Consider the following 27874-nt stretch of genomic DNA (forward strand, 5'->3'; position numbering starts at 1 on the left):
CTGTAAAAGAATGACTGTAACCTACTTTATAAGGTTTCCATAAGAAATTATACAAAGTTTAACTATTATCATAATTATGGCAGTACATATGTTTATCCCCTTTCTCAGTTTTTCTCCTGTCTTTATATTCTGGAAAAATCAATTTAAGCAACATTTTATTTTTAATGCTGTACTTTGGCTCCAACTCTGAGAAGATAATAGTGAAAATGAATATAATAATTATAAATAATAATTTATGAAAATAATAATTATACTTACATTAAGTTTAAGCTACCATTTAGAGAACATTATCTACCATCCAGGAACTGCACTAAGCATTATTTCATTTAATATTCACATCAATCCAATTATTATTCCCATTTCACAGATAAAGAAACCAAGAACCAAAGAAGGGATGTGACTTTTCCAAAGTCACTGATAGATACAACTCAGAGATTATGAAATTTCACAGTGTCTCTCCAGATCTCAACAAGTGTGAGTGAGGAGATCATCCAGGAAGTCTTTTTTATACATCTGGGGTCAAAGTCGAATCATAAAAAAAAAAAATCAGAGATTACCAAAATCTAGTTTAATAAATTAAGAAAGGTTGAATATTCACAATTCTGAAGGTCTCTTGTGTTTCTTATGGTTTTTTAAAATAAATTTTTAGAGGTAATAAACAATAAGAAAGACTTGAACATCATCTAGCTCTCTCCTCTGAAATCCCCTGGCACTTGGCTTATGCCTCTACTGTAGAAAATTCATCCTGCATTTTAACAAGGAGTGCCTCATTTTGCAAATGAAGGCATGCTCCTTGAGGACATCACCATATTCTTGCCAACTTTGTATTTTCTAAATGGCTAGTCAATGCTTTGTTTATAGCAGAGGATCATAAACATTTGTTGAATTGGAAAAACTGTTTGAAACATTATGTCTCTTCGTTAAAGAGGTGGTCCCATCTATCCTGTATGGAATTTGAGATGTCAGAGAGACAAAGATATGGGGATTGAGGTGAAAGCAAAGACATGGACTAAAGATTAAGGTTGGCGGGGCTTCCCTGGTGGCGCAGTGGTTGAGAATCTGCCTGCCAATGCAGGGGACACGGGTTCGAGCCCTGGTCTGGGAAGATCCCACATACCGTGGAGCAACTAGCCCCGTGAGCCATAATTACTGAGCCTGCGTGTCTGGAGCCTGTGCTCCGCAACAAGAGAGGCCGCGATAGTGAGAGGCCCGCGCACCGCGATGAGGAGAGGCCTCCACTTGCCGCAACTGGAGAAAGCCTCGCACAGAAATGAAGAGCCAACACAGCCATAAATAAATAAATAAATTTTAAAAAAAAGAAAAAAAAAAAGATTAAGGTTGGCGGTTGTAAGCATCAAGATGGCACTGAGCCCTAGGGTGGATGAACTCCCCTAGGCAAGAGCGGGCAGAGCAAAACCAGAATACAGCTTAGAACAGGAGCCCCAAGAGTGGTTGCTGAATGAACTGAATTTGCTCCAAGGCAATACTCCTCCTCTCTCTGGGACCCTCATTCCTGACCCTCAGGCATGGAAAGAAGCACGTGGAGCACTGCAGCCCTGTAACATGCACTCTGAGGATGTCCCCATTTCCCAAGACTAACCAGGAGAAAGAAACGGTGGAGGGCTCCCCAGCGTTCTCCCCTAGGTTGGCAAGAGAGGGAGAAGGGGGTAGCTGACCAGAGTTAGGCATGGGAAGTAAAATGGTGCAAGAAGCCTGGCCACAAGGAAGGGCCAGATTTGCCCCCTCCCATGGGACAGGAGTAAGAACACCATCTCTCCTGCTCCACTCCACAAACCCCAGGGTCTGTCTCTCGATGTGTATGGCCCAGATTTCCTGGTGAACAAGGAAGAGGGAACAACACATCTCACTCTCAGAGAACGATTTTATCTTTTTCCTGTTGAACCACAGTACAAACCATTTTGCTGTTTGCAGACTGGCCCCACCAACTATGGAGATTCACAACTCGCTGTAGGCCTCTGAAACAGCACAAATGTTCCTGAGAGGTAACCGGGACCTGCTTTCTCAACACAGCCCTCAAGCAAACAGCAGAGCACTGCAGTGAACCTCTTGCTACCGGTACTGTAATTGTTTTAAGCCTGCAGCTGTAACCGGAGGGGAGCCCAGAACCCCCATAAACCAAACCAAAGCACCTCACTGCACACTTAGGTTCTGGCCAATCAGGGACATCGGCAGGGGCAAACCTGATGAAAAGCAATTTTTCAGACCCACAGAAATATTTACATGGAGAGAAAAACCCAGTAGAGCAAGTGGGGCTCTGCTGTCCTAACTGCTGGCCCCTCTCCAAAGGCTCAGAAGACTGGTGGAGTCTCAGGTCCCTCCCGCCAAGAAGCACAGAGCCAGTTCGGACAAACCTCTCAATGACGCGCCATGGATTCACAATGGCCTGTGTGGACAATGTACCGCCCAGGATACATCTGAACACAAGGAGTCCTTCCATATCTTTCATGTTAAACTGACACCACTGCCCTCAAAACCCCAGAATAACTAAGTGCTTTTCAAGCAGTGTTAAGGTTGAAATTGCTGCCTCTTTTTCTATGCTGTTCTAGCAATACAGACTCACCGACTATCAGAGATGGACAGGATCTTAGACATTCAACTCTCTAATGACACTCATGAGAAATGGAGCCCAGAGAGGTTAAGTGGTTTGTCCAAGGTCATGCAGCTTGTTAGTAGCTTTCCTGGACTAGAGTTTAAATCTTCCCACTCTTAGTACAGTGTTTCCTCCAATAGATTATGTTACCTTCCTCAGTTAAGGTTCCTTCATCCTTTAAACACATTGAGCACCTACTCAGAGCCAATTCTTTGGAATACAGAGAAAACACTCTTTACCTGAACTCAAGAAGGTTGTGCTGTGCAAATGCAAGGAAAATCTCAGAGAAGCATCAGGAAGAGGAGAGCCTCTCAGATGCAGAATGTGTGGATTCTCACTGCATTTGTTTGACTTATGATAAGCCATATGCGAACTGGGAAGAACCCCCTACGTGGCCAGAAGCTGCCAGCATAAGATGCCCAAAGGTACTCTACTGGGTGCCAAATTCTTTTATCTCATCATCATGGGAGGAGGAGTTCATGACCTCCCCATCTGTTTGGGGGAGCCAGCAATGATTCACTAGAGGAAGGTGTGTTAGAATTACACAACACACATTTAAAAACAGAAAACAGGGCTTCCCTGGTGGCGCAGTGGTTGGGAGTCTGCCTGCCGATGCAGGGGACACGGGTTCGTGCCCCGGTCCGGGAAGATCCCACATGCCGCGGAGCGGCTAAGCCCGTGAGCCATGGCCACTGGGCCTGCGCGTCCGGAGCCTGTGCTCCGCAACGGGAGAGGCCACAACAGTGAGAAGCCCGCGTACCGAAAAAAAACAAAACAAAACTACACTTTTATTACTTGGGGGGAGTGGGGGGATAGTAGTGCTTAAAATTTAAAAACCTAATCAGAGCTGACTCTGTCCCACCTGGGTAACAAAACCAGTTGCAACCAGAGTAGAGTGGTAACTGTCAGGACAAAATGGGCTCAAGCTGGGTGGGGAAGAGGCAAAAAAAATAAATAAATAATGCTCACCTTGGCACGGTGTGCCCACATCTTAGATGAACCAGAAAGAAAATTCACTGTAGCTCTCTCTGGGAGGGAAAATGACATAGGATGACCTCCTATAGCCCACACTCTCTCTGTGGGGCATATAGTCCATCACCACCCCTACCTTACATCCTGGAACTCCAGGGGATGGGCAGAGGAGAGCCTCGCTGAAAATCAGTTAACGCCCAAAGCAGGCTTAAAAAGAGGGCAGGGGGCAAGGTGGAGTTTCTTCAGGATGGTGCTGAGGCAGTGGATCTGAAGAAGGGACTGCATGGGGGAGATGTGGGGATGGGGTGGGAGGCAGAGACAGAGAGACTGAGACACAGACAGGGAGGTGGTTAGACCTGCACAGCTGGGAGCTAGTGGGCAGTGGAGTGGGCAGAGGGCAGCCCGAACCACCACCTAATCATTCCGTAGTTCCTCCAGAGGTAGCCTTGGGAAGTGATCCCCAGGCCCAGCGCACAGGGTTTTGCTGCAGCACGGTGATACTTGAGTGCCAGCAAAGACAACGTGCCGCGACCATAGGCATGGGCAATGAAAATGAACTAATTCCCTTGCTACTTCCCTAAGGCGCTGACATGTGTCCCTGAACCAGAAAGAAAAGGGACCCAACCACACTAGAGTCGCACTTCCAATGACACAATTGATGTGTGGGCAACTAACTGACCTGAAGGAACCACTTAACGTTTCGGGGCCTTTTCCCCCATCCTCTGCAAAATAGATTGTGGGAAGGGCAGGTCAATTTGTGTGTGTGTGTGTGTGTGTTGTGTGTGTGTGTTCACTGCATTTTTAACATTTTAAAATAGACTTTATTTTTTAGAGCAGTTTGAATTCACAGCAAAATTGAACAGAAGGTACGAGTCTCCCACACATGCCCAGCCTCCTCCACGGTCAGCATCCCTCATCAGAGCCAGATCAATTTTCCAGACACTCCTTTACACCTAGAATTTTTTGCGTTAAGTCAAATTGTCTTGGATAGAGAGAGACGGTGGGGGGAAGGGGGGGAAGGGGGCGAGAGAGAGAAAGAAAGGGAAAGAGGGAGGGAGAGCTGGAGGTAGAGGGGTGGGGAGTACAAGAGCAGCTTTCACTGCTCTTGGGGAAGGAGAAGGAGAGAGTAGCTAGCCTGGTAGATGCAGGGGGAAGGTGGCCAGCTTGCTGTACGTGTCAGGGTGACCCCTCTTCAGAGGTTCTCTGAATTGCTGCTTTGGACCATCTCTGGGCAGCGGGTTGTTAACGTCCGTTCCAGCTCAGACGTTCGATTAACCCAGTGGTGCCAAGTTCTTTAATGCACACATGCATACACAATCCTTCGGGTAACTCACAAAATGACCCACTTGCCATGAAGAGCAAGTGTTTAACAGTCTCATTTATGTTAAATAGAGCTGAGGTATCAGGAGCTGCCCCCAAAGTCTGACAAGAGTCTCTTTCTGGACTTTTGTGCCTACAATTTTGGGAGGATTGAGTAAAAGAGACAAGGGTGCGGTGTGAGCACAGCCCCAAGCTTCACCACCATTCCCATTGTTCAAAAGCCTGGAGTGCAGCCAACAAATACGTTTGAGCACAAGTCTACCATCAGTCACTACACTGAATGCTGGGACACGCAGACAATTAAGTATACAATGGATGTTAGGAGCCTGGGGTTGAATCTCAGCTTCCTGTGTAAGTCTCAACTTCAGCACCTTCAAAAAAGGAGATAATAGCACCTATAAGACAGGGTTGACATGAGGCTCCATGAAGAGGATGATATATAGTTCTCAGCACGTGTAGGTCCACAAATCTCCGAATGAAAGGGACCTGATGTAACCCTTGATCCAAGTTTCTCATTTGAGAGACAAAAAAAAATAAAACTCAGAGATTTATTCACTTCTAAGTTGCAATAGAAAACTGCAGAACTGAGAATTCAGGTCTCCTGAGCTCCACTTCCACATTCTGTTCCACTATCAAATGATTACAAATAATAGTAATACTAGTAAGAGTTACCGATGACGATGATACTCCATTTATGAGTCCTCACTAAATGTCAGACCCCACCTGGCCTCTCCCAGGCATTATCCCATGTCATTCTCACAGTAAACCAACGAGGTAAACATCCTAGATTGTTCCCATTTGACAGAAGAGGAATCAGATGCTCCTAGACAGGAAGTGTCGTGGTTAAGGCAGCAAAACCAGGACTTGATCCAAGTCCTTGTTCTGAACAAGTGTCCTGGGCTGTGCGTACTTCAGAAATGAGATGTCTCTCCTCAAATAATTTTACCCTCTTTAGCTAAAGCCATAATTACAGCCTCATTTGCCTTTGGATAATTGGCTTCCCTCTTTGCTCTGGTGTCTGGTTCCTCTTGGGCAGCCGCTCCAGCCTGGAGGGTGTCACACTCAGCACATCCACTGTGGCTGCCCAGGGCTAATGAGGGCTCTCAGTGTGGTTGCATTTAAGTGCCCGGTGTTGCAGGGAAGATCCATGCACAGACATACCCCCTACCATCAAGAATGACGGCAGGGCTGTGAAAACATGTCCCTCCCAAATGGGAACATGCCGCTCCAGCTCTTTAAGAGAGGACAACATGATCTGCTTTGCGCTGAGCCTATCGCACAAGGAGATAGAAAAATCCTGTGGGCGAGTGTGTGTGTGTGTGTGTGTGTGTGTGTGTGTGTGGGAGAATAAGAATCCTCGACAAGCACTAGAAAAGCTGGATGAGATTCATGCCCAACAGTGAAGAAATAAGGAGCACAGAGGACAACCATTTGTCTATTAAGACAATGAATTCCAGTAAGTTTTTCTTGCATAAAATTAAATGAATCCAAATGTCCCTAAATAGGAAAACAGTGAAATCAGTTATAGCCCATCTATACAACAGAGTCCTATGAAGTCCTTAGAAATGGCATGGGAAAATGTTCCTAATGATTCTCAGTGAAAGAAGCAGATTACAAACCTGGCAAAACATTATCCCAGTTATATATAATATATGATACAAAAGAAAGGAAGAATAACAATGTTTACCTCTAAATCATGAGATCACAGGTGCTTTTATTTACTTCCAAATATTCTACAAAAACACAATATTTTTATAATACTAATTTCTATGAACAATAAACATCATTTTTTCCAACAATGGCCCAGCATTCCCAGGAGAATGCCTGATAGAGGTTATGGTGTGGTCTGAGGCCCTCATTAGCAAGGGAGTGTGTCAGGCAAGGATGAACCCTGAGCTCTCCTAAGGCTTGAAAGGCAGTGGTCTTCAGTGAGACAGTGCTCCAGCCCTGACACTACAAGTTCTCCCAAAGAACTGTTTTCTGGAGAGGGCCTACATCATACTCACTACCCCTCAAAGTTCAGCTGACATCCTAGCTCTTCTTGTCCTCAACATTCCAAAAGCACTATTCTCACTGAATTCCAATAGTAGTCATTCTTATGGGATTATTTGTAAATAACTCTATAAATTTATAATACATTTATTAAAACCCTATAAATTATTTAAAACCCTGTAAGTTATAAATTTACACCAGAGGCTGCTGTGCTGGGTCCATATGCAGATTTTATTCAGCCTGAAAATATCATTTAAAACCTAAATCAGCAGGTTTCTCATAAAAAAAAAATTTGTGGGACCTCTCTCTCAAAAGAAAAAAAAGAGAGATAAGGTAGCATTGGGCCCACATATTGACATAGATAGTAACAATCACTTAGCATTGATTCACAGCTGTCCTATATACCCAGTGACATGGAGTTTGCCCCAGTCCTCACTGCTCCCTATTGCTCCCCACTCTGAGCTGTGTGTGGATTGATCATTTTCACTCTTGTTTCCTTAGTAGTAGAGAAATATTTTTCTGTATACTTATCTCTGTCAAAGGTGGGGAAATGAATGACTGACCAAATGGCACTGTGCTTTAGGGAAAAAATGAAAGGAATCACATTTCTTTGTGAAGTGAAGAAAGTTCTCACACGTTTACTAGGCAAATGGAAAATCTGTTGTAAAAAATACAACTGAAGATGACATTAAGTGTGTTTGTGTGTGTGTATATATGCATATTTGCTTAGGTTATTATATATATTATATACTATATATAAAATATATATTTAATATATTTGCTTAGGTTACTATATAAAATGGCATAATAACTATCACTCTGTACGTTCATTTCTATTACCTTCATGGCCTATGTGGGCTCAAGTTTGAAGATCTTTGGGGTAAGTCTTTTCTCTCCCAACTGTAAGCTCCCTGGGGGGCGCTGAAAATTTTCTGTTCCAGATGCCATATTGCACAGCAGTTTAGAGAGTGGATGTTGAAATCAGACAGACCCCATTTGGAATCCTGGCCCTGCCATGCTACTTGACCTATGACTCTTGGCAAGTTTCCCAACCTCTCTAACCTTCAGTTTCCTCACCTGTAAAAGGGGGTATTAATATCTACACTTTAGAGGGATGTCATGATAATGAAATGAGATAATGTGTGAAAAGTCTTAGCATAGTGCCTGCCACAAAACAGTTAAATAAATGGTGACCATGAAATTATTTATTACTGTATTTCTTTCACATTTCCCATAACACAGTGTTGCTACATTTTTAGCTTTTCAATAAATATTATTGAATTAAATCTTCAGCTGGTCTTCAATTCAACTGTATCATGGTCTTAAGGAAACTTTCTCCTATTCTAGGAAGATGTGGAGAAAAAAATCGGCAAAATCAAACTTAAACAGGTCAACATAAAAGTCTCTGAACATTTTAAAACCTGCCTCAGTATAATTCAAACCATCTATAACTGTAACTTCACAATGAAAACAAACAAAAAATTTGGAGTAAACATAGAACCTTTTAAAGATTTATATAAACTCTATCCTTTTGTGTGTTTCCACTTGTCATTCCAAAATTGGAAAAAATCCCATGGAACTTGGTTTGAAAGGTGTGAGAACAGCCTGATTTTGCTCGTTAGTTTTAATGAGGTAAATTGTTTTTAATTGCACAAGAGTTGATTTGGTTTACCACTAAAGAAGTAATCTGGGATTCTCTGCCCCACACTCCGCCCCCAAATAAACTGTATTCTGTAATGTCATTAAAAGCTGCTATTCTAAGTATTTGAGGAGGTTCAAGAGGGATTCTTTTCTTTGATTGTATGCCAACTTTTTTTTTTAACTTCAGCCAAAAAAAAAAAAGAGGACAGTTTAATAAATCTCTCTTGGATTTGTTCTGCAGCTTATTAAATCACTGTCTTCTCTGATTCTGGATCTGAAGGTTTCTTTCTGACATTGAATTCTGAGATCAGTCACATCGAAAAGGAAAGAGATGTAAGGAACAGCCCCTTCTCAGATCTGCAAGTGTAGAAGGGACGTTTTAGAACTGGAGGTAGCTTTGTAACACTGTAGGTGGGAGGGGCAAGCCCCTATCTGAACAAAGATCTTCGATGCCTCCAAATGCTCTGAGGAGAAAAATCTTAGATTCTCAAAACTCAACAGCTCTTTCTGGAAGAAAATAAATTGGCTCCAGTAAGAATATCCTTTTACCTTTCCCAGGGTTCTGAGCCTTACTGTGTGATCTTGAGGGCATCGTGCCACTTCCCTGCATCCGTTTAACCTTCTATAAAATATCCTCATTCCTCACTCCCAGCTCAGGCAGGACATTTAGAAGTGTTGGGGGCAATATATGGGAGAAGGCGTTTTTAGGCACTAAATGGTGTTAAAAAGACTCAGCAGTATTGCCATTGTCACTCAGGGAATGCTTTTATAAATCAAAGATTTTCATGTCGGTAGAGCTCTGGAAAATCTTGCTCAGTCTCATGATTTTATAGTTGTTCTACAGAGCTTAAGTGACTTGCCGAAGATGACACAACTGTGCAGTAAATGAGATAATGTACATCAGTGTTTGTCGCAGTGCCTGGTGTATAATAAGCACTCAGTAAACCTCACCTACAGTTGCTACTGCTGACATTATTGTTGCTATTATCCAGGTCTCCTTTCTCTCAGTTCAGTGCTCTTTCTATCAGATACATACAGAAACTACAAGAAGCTTGCCCCATGGGCCCAAGAAATTTCTTGCTATAAGAAAAATGATCATTCCAAGAAACCATCTCATTTTTTTCATAACTGAGAAGGTCCAAAACCTGGAGAAGTGTTATTTCTTGGCACATAGTTCCCAGGATGCTAACATAACACAGGATCCGAATTTGGGGCCTTGCTTGGGAAGGAGAAGCTATCCCTTTCTCCTGACCCTTCTGACCCTTCCACCCACAAGTAACACAGAGAAACTGCACACTGTGGACCAGGGATTGAATCCAGGCTCCAACAACCCTGCCCTCAAGTCCCCAGGGAAGAGCAATGTCCTGGAAATGGAAAATGACACTGACTTGGAGAAAGGAAAGACTGGCCAACACTTGAAACTGGGAACGCTATGTGGCCAAATGGCAAAAAAGACAAAATCAGACTCCTACCTCACACCATACATAAAACATAAGCTCTATAGGTTGATTAAAGACTTGTGTATCAAAAACAAAACTATGAAATTCTTAGTAAAAATATAAATGAAAATCTTTCAGACTTTGGTATTGAGAAAGATTTCTTAAAGATGACACAAAAAGGTTTGACTGTTAAAAAGATGGATAAATCTGTACAAAGAGTAAGAAATGAAAAAAATATATATCTTAAGTAAAATGAAAAGACAAGCTGTAAGTGGGAAGAAGATTCTCATAATACATAAAATCAGCAAAACATGAGTATGAAGAATATATAAAATATCCTGCAAGTTCATAAGAGGAATACAACCAACCCCAAAGAAAAATGGACCAAAGTCATGGACAGACATCACAGACATGAAACCCAAGTGACAAGAAACACAAGGAAAGATTTTCAGTGTCACTGGTGATCAAGAAACTGCAGATCAAGAGAGTGATGACGTATGTTACACCCATTTTACTGGCAAATTTTTAAATTGGGACAATATCAAGTGTTGAAGAGAATGCAGAGCCACATAATCTCTCATCCACTATTGCTGGGAGAGTAAATTAGTGCAAGCACCTTTGGAAACGCGTTTAGCAGTATCTCCTAAAGTTAAATATTCAGATCTCCCATGACCAAGCAAATCTACTGGTAGTTATATGCTCCACAGAGACTCTTGAACATGTACAAAGAGAGACATGTACAAGAATATTCTTAGCAGCAATGCTTACAATTAAAAAAAAAAATCCGAAACAACCCAAGTGCCTAAAATTGAAAGCATGAGTGAATAAACTATGGCTTATTCACACAATAGAATTTTCTACACTCATCAGAAAAATGACCTCCAACAGTTTGTAATATGAATGAATTTTAGTATAATATTAAGTGAAAAAAGTAAGTCCCTTCAAATTACTCATAGTTCAATACCCTTCTTTATAAAGCTAAAATAACCAAAACACTAGAGATATGTATAGATGCAGTAACACTGCATTAAAGCAGTGGAATGATTAACAAAAGATTCAAGAATGGGTTACCTTAGGTGGGGAAAGACACACATAGTTATAGGTAGTTGATTGTTCAGTTTCTAGTGTTTGGTTTGGGTGGTGAGTACAAGGATGTGTAATTTATTATTAAAAATAACTAACTAAATATGTTAATAAATAAAAGCAAGCCCTTGTGTGGACCAGTGATGAGCTACATTATGAGTCGAGTATTATGACAACCCCTGTTCTCTACAACTGAGGCCCCATCTTCCCTTTTCCTTTGTTTTAAGGGACACTGGTCACTGAATAATGGTATATTTTACTGCCCAGGTGCACAGACTAGTTTCTGAGAGTGGATATCAGTGAGGCCCTAGGCAGACTAGGCACATAAAGAAATAATATATATCCCTTATCCGTAAGGAGCTCTCTCCAGCAGCATAGATGGTCGCACCAACAGACAATGAGAGAGAGAAATGCCAAGTATCAGGGTGAGGTCTCTGCTATGTGTTGTGGGATCTGCTCCTCTTTGCTGCACTGCTCTCCTTCCCCCACTCAGGCTCTAGGAGCTCCGCTTGCCAACTAGAGAGGGTCAGTCAGGGGGCCACCTGCATCAGAATCCCCTTGGAGGGCTGATACCATGCACATCCCTGGCCCCTCCCCAGATCTGCAGTGTCAGAATCTTTGGGGTAGGGTCCAGGATTCTGCAATTTTAGCAAACTTCCCAGATGCTCCTAAGGTCTGAGAAATCTTCCCCGCAGAGATTCTATGTCTTGCTTTATCCCCTTTGAGAATCCAGGATAATATTTTGAATGTGCTACTCTCTACTGGCACACTTCCCCCCATTGGTCAAGAACCCTGGCAGCCATTCCATTGTTATAGCCCCAGGGAAGAGAGATGAGGAAGGCTTCCTCAGAAAAGAAGATACTATAGAGCAAAAAGGTAGCGGCCCCGGAAGCCACAAGACATGTGTGTCCCAACATGCCCACCTTGGACTAAAGTCCCAAAGAGAGATATTTTAGATAGGTTGTGGGAAAAGGCAAAAACAGAGTCTCTCTTCCCTTTCCTAATTGGGTCCCTGGGACCTGGTCCCAGACACTATTTTGGAGAGGGAAGGGGAACTATTTTGAAACAGAAAGACTTGTTAAATCTGAAGCCACAAGATGTCATTGACTGAAAATTTTAAGTTGCCACAGTACAAAGCGAGGTGGAGACTCAAAAAGATTAGATTAGATTTAGAACAAACAAAACCAAGAAGCTTCATCGTCTTTGCACATTGAGTGTGGTGCAGAAATTTGCAAACTGGCACGGCTGTATCTGCACTACCACCCCAGGGCCTGTCCTGCAGCAGGGACTGAGTAAATGCGGAATGCGACTAGGCTGAGATGCCTGAGACATCAGGGAAGACGCGCTGCACACTTGACCTTGGGTCAAGGTCTTAAAGGGATGAGTGGGAGTTCCTAGTTAGTGTGTCTAGGGGTGGGAGTAGGGAATGGGGAGGGGGGGTGGTGGTGCAGTAGAAGGTATTCCGGGCAGTATTCACGAAGAAAAGAACTGTGGAAGGTCATGTATGGTGCCAGGAGAGACGAGGAGCCAGCCAGGAGCCCAGAGCATGTCCTCGGAGGAAGAGGACTTGTTCCTTTCCTGCCTTGTCTTTCACAGCAGTCTTAGTACCCAGCCTGATGTGGACATCCCAAGTCCCAGGCAGCCTGCTTATACCACTTCTCACTGCAGGAAAGCTGTGCCTTAAAAACCTGCAGTGACATAGCAACCACTGGCATCTAGAGTCCCATCTCCTGCCCAAGCAAAGGTCCCCGTACACAGCTGTCAGAGAGTTGCCCAGTATTTGGAACAGGGGCAGAGAGTGAGGAAGGAAGAAAAAAATCTCTCAGGAGGAACAGTGTGGCACTTTTTTCTAACATGGAGAAGGAAGCATTTTCAATAAGAAAATAAACATATCTTCTCCTTTTTATTCATTATAAGAACAAAGCATGGTGTAGTGGAAAGAAGAGGAGTTTTGTTATTCAAAGGACTTGTGTTCCAAATCCAGCTCCACCACTGCTACCTATGGGTAGCAGAGACGATCATCAAATATGCCATGCATTTCCCTTCAGTTCCCAGATTCCCTTGCAACTAGGTTGGGAACATGTGATGGGGTCTGGCCAGTGGACTGCGGGTGGAATCTCTGGGTGTCACTTTCAGGCTGATGTAGTTGAAAGTGGTTGTACTTCGTTCCTCGCTCTCTTCCCTGCTGCAAAGAGGCCATGGGTACAAGCTGGCATAGCTTCACAAGGGACAAAAGGCGTCCGACCTTCCTGACCTTTATCAGACTTTGCACAAGAGAGAAGTAAACCTTTGTTAAACCACTGACATTTGGAGATTGATTTGTTACCCCAGAATCACATAGCCAAATACACTAATGCACTAATACATTGTAATATAACCCTTGGTCTCATTGGGATGAAAGTTACTTGACTCTCTAGGCCTTGGTTTTCCCATCTATAAGATGAGAATAATTATACCTATGTAATTGGGTTGTAAGAATTTACTATATGTTTATGTCCTATATAGCAAATAATATATAGCTGGCATTTAATAAATGTCTCTTCCTTTAAGATGCAGTTGATGTCATTATTATTCCTGTGGTTATTACTGTTACACAGGGGATACAATAAATGTCTTTAAATAAGCAGCAACTGTGTCAGGCACTCTACTCGTTGTTTTACATGCATGATCTCATTTTTGCAGCTAAAGAAACCAAGCCTCAAAGAGGTTACTTGTTCAAAGGAACACAGAGCTAGTAAGTGATCAAGTCAGGATCAGAAACAGGGATTTTCCTAAACCAAAAGTCCATACTCTAATGGCAACATTCCTACTCACATTTCTCAGATGTGGAACCCCGGAGGCTCAGAGATGTTACATAAGTTCACCAAGCAAAGCAATAACTGTTAGAACGAGAGGACTTTTCTCTATTCCAGACCAGTGTTGCAATGATGTGATGATTCGAAAAGATAATCCCCCGCTAGGGCACTGGACAGTGATGTCTGTGCCCCCTCCCACCACAGAGGCCTCGCCCATTGTGAACTGAGGTCCTAGCAGCTCCGGATACTGTGGGCAACAGATAAGAAGAGGGGGAAAGAAGGAAACTACATCTTGATAAAAGAAAAACTGGATGCTTTGTGTTCAGAGAACGGCTTCTCAACCAAGTTTCCAAAGAAAATCCCACGAGCTGAAAATAAACATTGAAAGGGTTCCCAAATCTCTGTCAGATCTCTGTCTCTCTTTCTCTGTCTCCCTGTTGGTCCCTCTCTCTGTGTGTCTCTCTGTTTCTCTCTCTGTCTCTCTGTCTTCCCCCCACCGCCCCCTGTTTGTTTTGGAAGTTGAGAAAAGTGAGCAGTGTGGATCCTAAAGCAGTTTACACTGAACCAGATGGCACATGTGATTAGCATCAGACTAAAAAGACACATTACTTAGAGATTAGGTTCTAAGCAGGGACAAATCTGTTCCAAAGGAACAGAAGGTTTGGTTTTCTCGCAGACTCCCCTCAAGAGCTTCCTCGGGGCGTACCTATTCATCCCTTCTCCCATCAGCACCATCAGGCAAGCCCGAGCTGGAGAAAACAGGAAATTCGTCTCCATAGATGTCCCAGTTCTCCTCCCGCTGAACCCGGAAGTCATTCACACAGGGCAAGCCACTCCCTGCGGGACCTCGACTGCTGGTGGCCCCTGACTCCCTCACACCCCAGGCTAACAAGTCACATTATGCCACTGAGTCTGCACAAAAACCCAATGAGACTCGTTCTGTGGTTATTCCCACTTTACAGCCGAGGAAATTGAGACTTATAAGGATTAAGTACTTTACTCAGGATCACAAGTCAAGTAAAAGTTGAGGCGAATGGAGGCTAACTGCCTCCATGAAAGAAGAAAGAATTAAAAAGTGTGCGTGTGTGTATGTTTTAAAAGAGCCCCAAGGAGCAAACCATCCTAGAGGATGTCTGTCAAGTGTCCCAAACTATGTAACTATCTTGAGGCCTGCAGCAAGGTAAACAATGAGGTGAGAAACCACAAACATCTCACCCTGACCTATTCTTCTGGGCTCACATCGCACAGGTCCTATGCAAAAACACTCTAGGGAAATGAAATAAAAATTGGAAAACCCATTCAAAGCAGGAATGAGACATGGATACAGACCAAGGCCTTTTTGTTCCTTAAGTCCTGTGCTTCTCAGACCCTGGAGAAAAACACCCAGCCTTCAGGGAAACAAGGAAGCTTAGCTTAGGGTTACGTGCAACTATCAACTATGAAGGGATGCCCTTATTGCAAAGAACCTGAACGTTAGGACAGAAGTTGGGAAAATGAAAGGAGCAGCAGAAATAATAACCACAACACCAGTAATAACAGTGATCACTTAGTATGGGATATTATACTGCTCTGATAAGCACTTTAAACGTACTGTTGGTCTCATCTGCCCACACAACAACCTTCTAAGACAGACATTGCTATCATTTTTCCCATTTTACAGATGAGCTTACTGAAGATCAGAGAGGTTAAGTAAATTGCCCATGGTCACCCAGCTGAAAAGGGGCTAAACTAGGACTCCAACCCAAGAACCAGTGCCCTTAACCAGTAAACTTTCTCCCCCTTCTGCATAGGACCCTCCTGAAGAGAGGCCAATAGGATAGTCTGCCAACATTTCGGAAAGTGCTTAAAAGCCTTCTGGTTCCTCTGCTTGATGTCAGTACAAGTGCTCAAGGCTGTGAGTACAAGCTAATGTCATCGACAATACTCCAGGCAATTTGCACATCTGGCAGTTAGATAAGTGCAGACTTAAAGCAAACTGCATCCCTGAGGCACAGGACAATTCACAGGGAGAACAACAGAAGGGATTTCATTATAACTCAGACTTGGCCAAGGAATCAAACTCCCCTTATTTCAGGGTATAAAGGAGACACTCACCCAAGAGCCCCAGACACCCAGTAAGTTCGTGTGTATGAACTCAGATTGTATTCACTTGGAACTTGAGGATTTAAGGAGAAGGCTGAGCTGAAGTTTCCCTTGGGGTGTTTTTTTCATTTGTTTTTTTAATTGAAGTATAGTTGATTTACAATGTTGTGTTAGTTTCAGATGTACAGCAAAGTGATTCCGTTTTATATATATATATACACATATATACAGATATATACAGATATATATATGTGTGTGTGTGTATATATACTCTTTTTCAGATTCTTCTCCACTTTTGGGTTACTTTTGTAAGAGGGTTCACTTAACAAATAAAGAGTGGGAGAAGAGTTACCTTTAAGCTGTGCATAAGAGCATACTGCTTTCACACGTGAACCAAGGATGGATAGACTAATTATACATTGCAGCCTCTTTAAAATGGGTCCCCAAAGGGCTCTCTGTTCACCTACTTCTAGTCTCTGTACGTATGTAAAGGTAAGAATTTTGCATTTTCTTTGTAACTGTGTACAACACTGGGGCTGGCCTTCTGTCAATTAATATTAATCAGAGGGTTTTTACTGAATCTGAAACTCAAAGACGCAGCAGGACTGGCGAGCAGCAGCTGTCCAGCCTGCCCTGTGATTATGCTAACCCTCAGAGGCCACCATCAGCCCAGGAGATGTGACTCCAGTAAAGGAATCACTCCTACTCCTACCAGGCTGGAATTGACACCGCATGCCCAATCCAGGACCGCGCTAACACTCCATCTGGCCTCGATGCTGAGCCGGGCCCCTGACCGTGACTGCCGCTCTGAACAACGAAAGGGAGCCAAGCAGCCCTTGCCCTCTGCTGCCTGTGCAGCACCGCACGCAGCAAGAGTCGGCCTTGCCACGCCCCTAGGATGGGACTCACTTCACTTCTACAGTGACACCACTGAAATCCAGAAAGGGACTGCCAGGGCAGGAAGGGGCAGGCATATTTCAAAGTTTTCAGAGTGAGGGTAATTTATTACGACATGGAAATCAGAAGGTGAGAACCGAGGAAGGCTCACTTAAAAAAAACCCAGTAATACAAGGCATACAGTAAGACTTAACCAGGATTAGTTTCCAATCACCTTACACAAACCACCTTGCACAAACCAACCATGTATGTACTGCGTTAACCTGCTGTCACACATCTGTCTAAATGGTCAGGAAACTCCAGGCATGAATATGAAATCACAAGAATGCTTTTCTTCCCACGCCCTTCTCCTAGCTTTAGTTCCACGGAATGAGATTCAGACAGCAATTCTGGATGCACCATGTCAACCAGACATTAGGGGGGAAAGTCTTTACAGTGAAGTGGTTCCTGAATCTTTAATACATAAATATTCAAGCTTCACTCTGAATAAATCCCGGGTGGGAGATGACTGATCCTCTGCTTTCTAAGACTTCTTATTTCTTGCACAGTTTGCTTCTCACAGAGAGGAATGTTGTAGGAAATGGTGAATACTGACATCCAAGTCCTACCTGCTCATAGCTGGAGGACGTGTGGCCATCCATCCCACTGATCCCAAAAACAGGGAACCCCAAGGCTCTTGACTGTGGGATGCTGGCTGGGGACTGGTGGTTACCAGAGATCAGTTTGGGTGAGCAGAAGATCTGACCACAACCATTGCCCCAGTCCACTGTCATTTCCTGCTCTCCAGGAAATACCGTTACGTGAAGAAAGGCAATGTCCAGAGCAGTTGTAGAACATGCTACTATGAGAGTAGTAATAAAAGACCAGGGGAGAATATACAGTTAATGTGTGTTTGCTTGCTTATATAGTGAGTGCCCCTGGAAGCAAACACAACAGGAGACTGAAGCCACTGGTGCCTCTGTGAAGGGATCAGACCTTTACCTACTTCTCACGTAGAGCAAAAACCTCACAGCAAAATGACTCCAAATTTAGCCTCTCAGTAAACTTTCTCAGGAAAACAAACAGTTCAGCCTACGTTTTCCCTAAATTAGTTTAGATTCTGATATCTAAGTCGTCAGCTACTTTCTGCTTTCCCCCTTCATTCAGACCAAGGGAGTTGTTAGAGAAGAAACATTTCCTAACTGCGCAGCATGTGATGAGCACGTGGGGTTTCTGGCACCCCCAACCGGCCAGGATGCTTTGCACTCACCTTGCTTTTTAAAGAGGTTGCTCTGGACTATCTCATTCATGGACTGGACTTTCTGCTTCTGGAGTTTCTCGGGAGGGATGCAGGTATAGAACTCATAGAGGAGTTGGCTAAGGGCAGGAAAAACCAGAGCACGCAGAGCTCGTTAAACCAATGTCTGCCACCCACTGGCACTTACAGTCTGTCCATCCCCAGCCTGCCAGCTCTGCAGGGGCAGAAACAATGTACCTCTTGCTCCCTTCGCCCCCCACCTCCGTGCATGATAAGCCTTCAGTAAGTATGCATAGTTGGTCTTGGTGTTGAATACTGACAGTGTTCAAAGAGATGTGGAAATCTGAAAAGAATATCAAGAAACCCAACCACTTACTGTGTGTATCAGGCACATGTTTTGCACTTGACATCCACTGTGCCATTTAAGCCTCACAATTCTATGACGTAGATCCAATGCTTATCTCAATTTTACAAGTGGGAAATGTAAGGTTTAAAAAGGTTACCTAACTTTCCCAAAGTTACACAGCTAGGGAGGGTCAAAGAAACAAGGGTTCAAAACCAGATTCTAATTTCATTGCCATGCCGTTTTATTCACTAATGTTTTATGCTTAGTAATGTTTTATGATAAATCTTAAGATCAAAAACGTCCTTAATTTTTTAAAAAACTCTGAAAAGTTGTGGGTTAGAACCAGTTTGGGATATGAAAAAGGAGATAGCTCTTTCCAAATACAGTGAAAATAAAAATACCACTGAAACAAAATTACAGTTCCTGTCAGCTTTCCAAAATCAGCTCATTGTGCTTATTCATTCTTTCAAATCCTTATTAAGCATCTGCTTAATATGTGACAGGCAATGTGCAGGGCAGTGGGATACAATAGGAACAGACTTGGTCCCAATTGGCATGGAACTTACATTCTAATGGAGGTCAACGTACAACACAAAAGCAAGCAAATCAATACAAGGCCGTAGATGCGATGAAGGAAATGAACAGGGAGTTGTGTCAGAGAGTAACAGTGCAGGGGTTGAGGGAGGAATAGAATTTATTTACAATGTTCAGAGGTAGCTTCTCCAAGAAGATAACATTTAGCTTGAGACCAGAAGAATGAGAAGAAGCCAGAAGAAATCTTCGTATGAACAGTGGATAAACTGACGAGAGCTGAATAAAGTTTGGAATGCACTGAAAAGAATTGTGCCCATGTTTATTTCTTAGTTTTGATAGCTATGCTGTAGTTATCTAAAATGTGAACATTAAGGGGAGCTGAGTGAAAAGTATGCAGGAACTCTCTATACACTATCTCTGAAGTGCTTTTCCAAATCTAAAAGTATTGCAATATAAAAAGTTTTAAAAATCTTCTATACGTTATCTTGGAACTTAAGTGAATTTAGGAAAAAGAGGAAAAGGGTGTATCTGGCTCAGATGCCCCTATTCTAAGAGCATAAGCACAGTAAAATAATGTGTTCCTCCCACGAGAGGAATGGGGTGAAGAAGGAGAGAGCGAAGGGGAGCCCATCTCATTATCCCATTAAGTGTCCATAGGTTGTTCTCCATTTGTAACTACAGGGCTTACAGGGCAAAGACTGGAATCCCAAAATAACCTTCAAGCCCAGGTGAAATGGAGACATTTACACCAAACATCAGTTTTTTAACCTACATGTTCGTATTCTGCATCACTGATATTGTCAAAGAAGTATGTTTACTTTATAGTTGGTTTTCACCAAATCTGACACAACCCAATGAAACTGTAAAAATCCCACACCAATATCCCTGCAGGAAGCTCTGACCATGTGTCCTCCCTGTCCCCGCGCTGAGCGCCTGGCTGGAATTACCCACAAGAGCTCTCCTCTCCCTCTGAATCCCTGGCTTGACAACAGAGCCCAGGAAAGTACACACCATAAGCTCACCTGAGTAACTTTGCATCAAAGACGGTTTCCACATCATAGAGGACAGATGGGATGTATTTCAAAGCTGCCACCTAGGTAGAAAGTGAAATAAACATGAGCAGTGCCCACGGCCAACAACTCTGCCTGGTGGTGAGAATACTTTGCAACATAACACAGATCAAGGGAAAATGATCCTGAATCCTGGGCACTGCTACAGTGATTCAGACTCTGCATGTAGATTGAAACACCAGGTGTACTTCTTTCAAAAGTTTCTTCTGTCTTCAAGGGAGCAGAAATGTAGAGTAGAGCAATCAAAAACTTTGAGGTTATACACACTTACAGTCAAATCCTGGGTCTACTCCTTAGTGGCCAGGTGACTTTGGACAAAACACTTACCCTCTCTGATGTCTCAATTTCCTTATCCATAAGATAGAGGAAATAATGTCTATTTTGCAGGATTATACAGATTCAAAATAATATAAATGTGGCATCCAGCAGAAAGCCAGACATATTTGCGTGCTCAGTAAAGGGTAACTTCTATCTTTATTGGAAGATGGTAAGCTTGAATTGGTTTGTTGGTGGCAAGGATGACATGGACTGAGTTATTTCTATTTTCTCTCCCTGGCCAATTTGTGAACAATCGTCAGCGTGTTTTGGTCCACTAGCTGGGTTAGGAAAACTGGGCATTGTGGTGGATTGTTTCTGTCCTCTGTGCAAGATAACTGATACATTCATAGGCGGGAAAAAGACCCAGGCCCTTGCAAACCAGCACCATTTGCTAAACAGCAGAGTAGACTGTAATTTCCACAGGAGGAGTTGTAAGTCACATAGTTGGAAAATAATGTTTAAAAATCTGGTAGATGTATTCATTTTATATTTTCTTCTTATTTTTCTGTATATTCTAAGTGTTTCATAGTCAACAAGTATCATCCTTTTACAAACAGACCAAAATTAAAATAGAGAAAATTCTTTTTTTAAAGAAAATCTTATCCTAGCCATATACAGTTGCACTTCTTAGTTAACATAAATAACAATTATGACTATCCTCTGAGAGTGTTCAATGGAGCAGACACCATGCTGTTAGATTATTTTGTTAAACCTTATTTCAGCCTACAAGGGATACACTATTTTCATAGATCAGGAACCACTAGGGCATCAAGATTCAATAGCTAACTAGGTCACAAAGTTAGCAAGTGGCAGAGCCAGGATTCACAATCAGGCAGGCCACTTACAGAGCCACTCCTTGCAACCCTCAAATAGCACTGTTTTTCTCCGTGCCCCCACGCTTTTTTTTCTTGTTATGATTTTTACAAGTCAGTATTATATGTTTGATATTAAAAAATTCACACAAGTATTAGGGTGAAAATTGTCCCTGAAGTCCCACATCTCCATCTCAGCCCCAATCCCTACTCCTCAGAAGGGATCACTGTCAATATTGTGGTGAGTCCCAACTGTTTTCTGTGCATGAACAAGTATGTGTTTGTGTGTGTGTGCATGCATGTGCACGTGCACATGTATGTGTGTGATTATACAGTTCAGTAACTTGCTTTTTGCAGTTAACCATGTTATCACCAGTATTTTTGCACACCACTTCATAGAGTGCACTCTTCATTTCTAATCACTGCACAACAATGCTCACATGGGTACACCAAGTCCTCCTTACTGACGGACTCCATGCTATCTTTAGTTTTTCTTTATTATAAAATAAGTGATAAGAAAATATTAAAATATGCATCTGTGTATCTGTGAGAACCCCTGTGTGATGGATGGGCTGCTTGAAGAGAAATTAGTGTGTAAAATGTATGTACACATATGCAAATGTACATACAAATGTATACACATATACGTTTTAGGAGATAATGTCATATTAACTTAGAAGCAGTAATCAATTTCCTTCTACTCCTTTCCCTATAACCTTGCTAACACTAGTATACAAATCTGTCTCATTTTGTCAATCTGATACATAATTTGCAGCTGCAATCTGCGAATTTTTGGATCTAGTCCAGGTGGGCACCTTTTCTATACTTATTGAAAAACTGTATTTACTATATATAGCTTGTTTATATTCTTTCCCCATTTTTCTTTTGGGTGATTTCTTATTGGTGTGGAATTCTTTATATATCATTAATATTAAGCCCTTTGCACAGCTACATGTAAAAGAACGAAATTAGAACACTCCCTAACACCATACACAAAAATAAACTCAAAATGGATTAAAGTCCTAAATGTAAGACCAGACACTATAAAACTCTTAGAGGAACACATAGGCAGAACACTCTATGACATAAATCACAGCAAGATCCTTTTTGACCCACCTCCTAGAGAAATGGAATTAAAAATAAACAAATGGGACCTAATGAAACTTAAAAGCTTTTGCACAGCAAAGGAAAACATAAACAAGACGAAAAGACAACCCTCAGAATGGGAGAAAGTATTTGCAAATGAAGAAATTGACAAAGGATTAATCTCCAAAATTTACAAGCAGCTCATGCAGCTCAATATCAAAAAAACAAACAACCCAATCCAAAAATGGGCAGAAGACCTAAATAGACATTTCTCCAAAGAAGATATACAGACTGCCAACAAACACATGAAACGATGCTCAACATCACTAATCATTAGAGAAATGCAAATCAAAACTACAATGAGGTATCACCTCACACTTGTCAGAATGGCCATCATCAAAAAATCTCCCCCCCCAAAAAAAATGGTTCTGAAGAACCTAGGGGCAGGAAAGGAATAAAGATGCAGACGTAGAGAATGGACTTGAGAACACGGGGAGGGGGAAGGGTAATCTGGGACGAAGTGAGAGAGTGGCATGGACATACATACACTACCAAATGTAAAACAGATAGCTAGTGGGAAGCAGCCGCATAGCACAGGGAGATCAGCTAGGTGCTGCTCTGTGACCACATAGAGGGGTGGGATAGGCAGGGTGGGAGGGAGACACAAGAGGGTGGAGATATGGGGATATATGTATATGTATATAGCTGATTCACTTTGTTATAAAGCAGAAACTAACACACCATTGTAAAGCAATTAAACTCCAATAAAGATGTTTAAAAAAAAATTAACCCCTTTGCAGTAACACATTTTGCAAGAATTTTCTCTTGCTTGTCCTATAGTTTGATTGTTGCTTGTCTTTTAGCTTCGTTTATCGTATCTTTCATTGCACAGTAGGATTTTAATTTGTATGTTGTCAGATGTGTCAGATCTTTTCTTTACATTATTGGATTTTGTGTCCAGAGATTTATTCTTTATTTTTTCAAATCAAGATGGCAAGAGATAACAAGATTCCAAAGTGAATGTTTCTAAAACTAGGGTCTATTGGGACACCCTTTTCCCATAGGATGACGTTAGGTATTCTGTGGCGGGAAGGTGCGGGGGGTAAGGAATTGCAATCAAATAATTAGAGGAAAGTTTGATTTAAGCAAAGATAAACCAGTAAGGTGTTTCTGGAGGGGGTTTTTTGGCAGAACTTTTCAGAATTTTAATATGCTAAGATGCATTACGACATTCTTCCAGGCAATTATAGTATACAGTACATTTCAGCCTAGCTGGTCAGGCCATCTGTATCAGGAAACATCAAGATGTGGCAAAAGCAGATGCCTGCAGGGCTGGGAAAGCAGCAGAAAGAGTGAAATGAGAAGAGCACAGGCCAGTGGAGGCACAGGAGGTATGTGGAACCCACACTCTGTCTAAAGAATGAGTCATTCTTGTTCACTTGTTTTAACACTGTGCTAGCCAAATCAAACACACCTGCAGGCTGCACTTCTCCCGTGGGCTGCCAGCGTATAAGCCCTACATCCTAAAGAGACATCTGAGGCACACGCCCTGATAAAAGCCCATCTAAGCATTCTAGCAAACTGCTCCTTCCTTCACTCTTAGGCTGAGAAACATAGAGCTCTGGGCCCACAGGCACCTGGGGCGGGGTGTGGGGGGGATCCCTGTGCTCCACCCAGCACTTGCATGCTCCGAGGCCCATTTCTTCACCCACTGAGCCTCAGCATCTTCATGTGGGGCAGAGAGGAATGATGCAAAATAAAGTATATCTTGCAGCTATTGTAATGCCCAGCACGCAGCAGGCCCCCAAAAGTGCGTGTGCTGGATCTCTCCTTATCTCATCTCTCTGACACCAGCCCTCATTACCTGGCACCTGGACAAAATGTAACATGGACTCACCATAATTAAGACCAAAGTGAGGGAACAAAAACAGAAATGAAATTCTCGGCGAGTTGGGGAAAGCCAGGACTTCAGTGTCTGCAGCAAGTTGCTGGCTTTCAAGGGCTGCATGTGATTCCAGGGCTTCAGAGTGATACTGTAGAGCACTAATCACCAGGTGTCTACATGGACACTCACACTTAAATGCTTCAGCTAGTAGTAAAGAGGAGCTGGGCAAAGCCGGGACAAGGGCTGCTTCAGAAGGAGCCAATCTTCCCAGCCTCCCAGCCCTGGGCTGGCAATAAAGTAAAACAAACTGAGGGGTTGTCATGCTGAGACTCAAAGGGTGTTATCACCTCGACAGGTGTATTAAACTTCCATTTGGTCCCGGGGGCCTCACAGAGAAATGGCAGGCCTGTGGTTTTCTTTTCCAAAGGGGACAGGAAGTTTGCCAAGTCTGTTGTCACAGCCAGCACTGGCCTCAGGAGGCCTGTCCACAGTCCTCACCTTCACACAGCCCTGACACACCTGAGTGGAGTAATAGCAGGTGGGTTCAAGCAGGCACTACCACCAAGCACTCCCAGGAGGCAGAAGAGCTCAGCCATAAGACCCGCTAGAGACCTCCATTCATTGCAAGTTTCTAAGGTCTCGGACTAGAAACAGCTTGGCTTTCTAGACCTGTTGGCCTCCTGCGAACTGCGCTGCTCTACTGTTGTTATTATCTTTACTCTCATTAATATTACTATTGCACATAAAATTATATTCCTGTGTTATTACTTTCATCCCATAGTGTATATCCCTATATCACATATAATATTTAATAAAAACAAACCGATGTTTTTATGTAGGTGTGTATGTGCATATATATACACATATACCTGTGTATATATTAGGATTAAAATATATTAATCAAAATAGCAAACCATTATCGGAAACTTTATACATGCATGATCTCATTTTATTTTTACAACTGCTCTATGAATAGACACTGTCATCCCACTTTACCAGTGAGGAAAATGATAGCACGGAGAGGTAAAAATAACTTGCCAGAAGCCACATAGCTAATAAGCCACATACACAGAAAAGATATGTACCTGATTCTGTCCAACTGGCTTCGGACCAGTACGCTCTACTACTGCCTACCCTGCTTTAGGAAAAGTTTCCATCTTGGTAAGTGCGGAGGTTTTAATACGGGAGACAAGGCTGAAGTGGGGGAGGAGGCAGATAAAGAAACATCTCCCGTTTAGGAGAATGGCTTTTGAAAGAAGGTACAGTTTTTCTGATATGCCTTAAGTTAAGAATCCTCTTCACCACATATATGAAGGTTGCAAGAATGGTCACCAGGACAACATTTTCCATCTCAGTAATTAGTTTATAATGGGGCACCGAGTGAATTTCCTAGATGAATCATCAATTCCAAGCCCCTCTGCCAGAAGCCAGGTACAGGCCACAAGAAGAGAGCCAGCCCCAAATCAAGGAATCGTGATTTTACTGTGGCCCTAAGAGAAGTCGCAGGAAAACACTTGAAATGATTGCTATCCAGATGGACTTCACCAGAGCTGATAATCCTGGGCTGCTAGCACACAACAGATGTTTAAAAATAGCAACAAAAACCAAAACCACACAGTTGCACTCCCTCAAGCTCAACAGGGATTTGTCTTCTACGTGTTTCCAGGGTTCCTTATCTCCCCCCGCCCTCTCTTTTTCATTCTAACCAAGACTGCACAGTGTTGGTGCCAGCAGACACAGACTTCTGGGCAAAAGAACACATCCTGCAATGGTGCAAGGTTATACGAGAACACTAGACATCTTCCTCATTCAAGAGCTCTGACAATATTCCCATTCCATCAATTTTCAACCCTTTTATTTTAGCCAAGTAATGGACAGTCAAGGTCCACGGAAACTGGACAAACAGTGTTACAGGGATTCACCACAGGTGACCAGAAGCAGCAGCTTCCTTATAGATGCTAAGCTGTCCCTGAGGAAAATACATCCACTCTCCCCAGACATTCACCCTTGCCACTGGTCTTTCAGTGAAAGCGAAGGGAAGAGGGACCAATAGGTTCTGGGATATGAATGTCTCTGTGCTTTCTGTAACCCAACAGTGTGCTGGCCCCTGAGTCTTGGCATGAGGCAGGAGAATGCAGTGTTTAAAATGGCTGGCTGAAGAGGCCAAGTTCAACTCTAGGTGGGTCCCTTTTACGTGAGTGTCCTTGAGGAAGTTAACTCTCTATGCTCCAGTTTCCTCATCAGGAGAATGAAGGGAATAAAGTCACCTACTTTATAGGGTCGATGTGACGATTAAATGAAAAATAAGAGCTATCAATGGGACTGCAGCACCTCATTGGAACAGAATTTCATCCTACCCTCCATAAATCCAACATTCCCAAGTACTGCCCTTAAGTATGGGGTAGGTGGTTACGAAGGGGACAGTAAAGAATCATTTAACAACTGGAGATGAAACTCCGGCTCTGGCTGTTAGATATGAGTCTCCCCTCTCCTACCTCTGGGGGCAGCCCGTAGGCCACTTCTCCAGAAGGAACCACCTTCTTCCCTTACTTCGGACATGTTGGTGTTTTACAAAACTTAACAATGGAAAGAGAGGAAAGGAAGAGGCCTCCTTAATTAGCCTGGCTTCATCACTGCAGACCAGACACCTGCCCATCTGTACTGTTGTTTACGTTGCTCATTGCTTAGCCACCTAGCATTTTGCCTGAAGACTCAGCTCTTTAATGAAACCATACTTTCAAACTCTGGGCTTACACAGCCTGGATTCAAGTCCCAGACCTGCCACTTCTCAGCTGTGGTTAAGTTACTCAATCTCTCTAAGCCTCCACTTCCTCAACTGTAAAGTAGAGATAAGAAGAGTATTTGCCTAATAAGGTGGTGGTTATAAAAATCAAATAAGCTAACAGTATATGTAAAGGTTTTAGCTCAGCATGTGACACATAATAAATGCTAAAACATAAAATAGTGCAAACTAGTATTCATTCTTTCATTCACTCAGCCAAAAGATATTCAAGTACCCACTATGTGACAGCCACTGTTTCAGATACTGGAGACCTAAAAGGCAGAGCCCCCTGCACTCCTGGACACTCTAGTGGCTATATTAGCAATCATGTGTGGCGATCATAGTGGCCAAGGGAGCATATCATACAATTATGAGTTGCTTATTTATTTCCACTCATACCATCAACTTGGAGAATTATAAAGAATCATGACCTAAAGGAGAATGGGTCTAATGGGTCTGCACAACGTCACCAAATGGCCATTACTCACACTTGAGCTACATCCAATTCACAACTGTCTGGTGTTGACTGTCTCATTCTGCCATCAGTTTTATCAACAATATTCACAGGGCTGGCACACATGGGGACTTCTGAGCATACAGCCCATTCTTGAAAACACGTGGAAACCCCTGGCCATACCCATTCGTTGTGGCTTAGAGAAGAATATTAACTTTGGAGTTAGAAGAGCTGGGTGGATTGAAATCATAGCTCCACCACTATGAATAGGTATAATTTAGGATGAATTATTTAACCTTATGAGCCTTCTGTGGACACTGAAGACAGCGATTCCTTGCAGACCTTTGGTAGGACTAAAAACACTGCATGTGAAAGGTCAGCTTCATGCCTGACACACGGTAAGTACTCAATCAGTGGAACGTGTTTTTAATGCTCCCTCTACCCTCTTTGGATGGCTAGCTTTAAATTCTCCATAGCTTTGGGTGAGCTACTGCCATGCCAGCTCTGAACAATAAGGA

At 42.8% G+C, this 27874-nt stretch overlaps 1 protein-coding gene across 1 annotated transcript in view; it reads right to left on the bottom strand.

The window, feature by feature from the left end:
* DOCK2 (dedicator of cytokinesis 2) overlaps window positions 1–27874 on the bottom strand; it is a 405630-nt gene that overhangs the window by 273423 nt on the left and 104333 nt on the right. The window contains exons 24-25 of the mRNA XM_067732884.1: window positions 19972–20042; window positions 18082–18188 (exon numbers count right to left, since the gene is read on the bottom strand). Coding sequence (XP_067588985.1) covers window positions 18082–18188; window positions 19972–20042 — 178 coding nt within the window. The remainder of the gene's footprint in view (window positions 1–18081; window positions 18189–19971; window positions 20043–27874) is intronic.

Source organism: Pseudorca crassidens, chromosome 3, assembly GCF_039906515.1.
Source record: "Pseudorca crassidens isolate mPseCra1 chromosome 3, mPseCra1.hap1, whole genome shotgun sequence".
NCBI classification, from domain to species: domain Eukaryota; kingdom Metazoa; phylum Chordata; class Mammalia; order Artiodactyla; family Delphinidae; genus Pseudorca; species Pseudorca crassidens.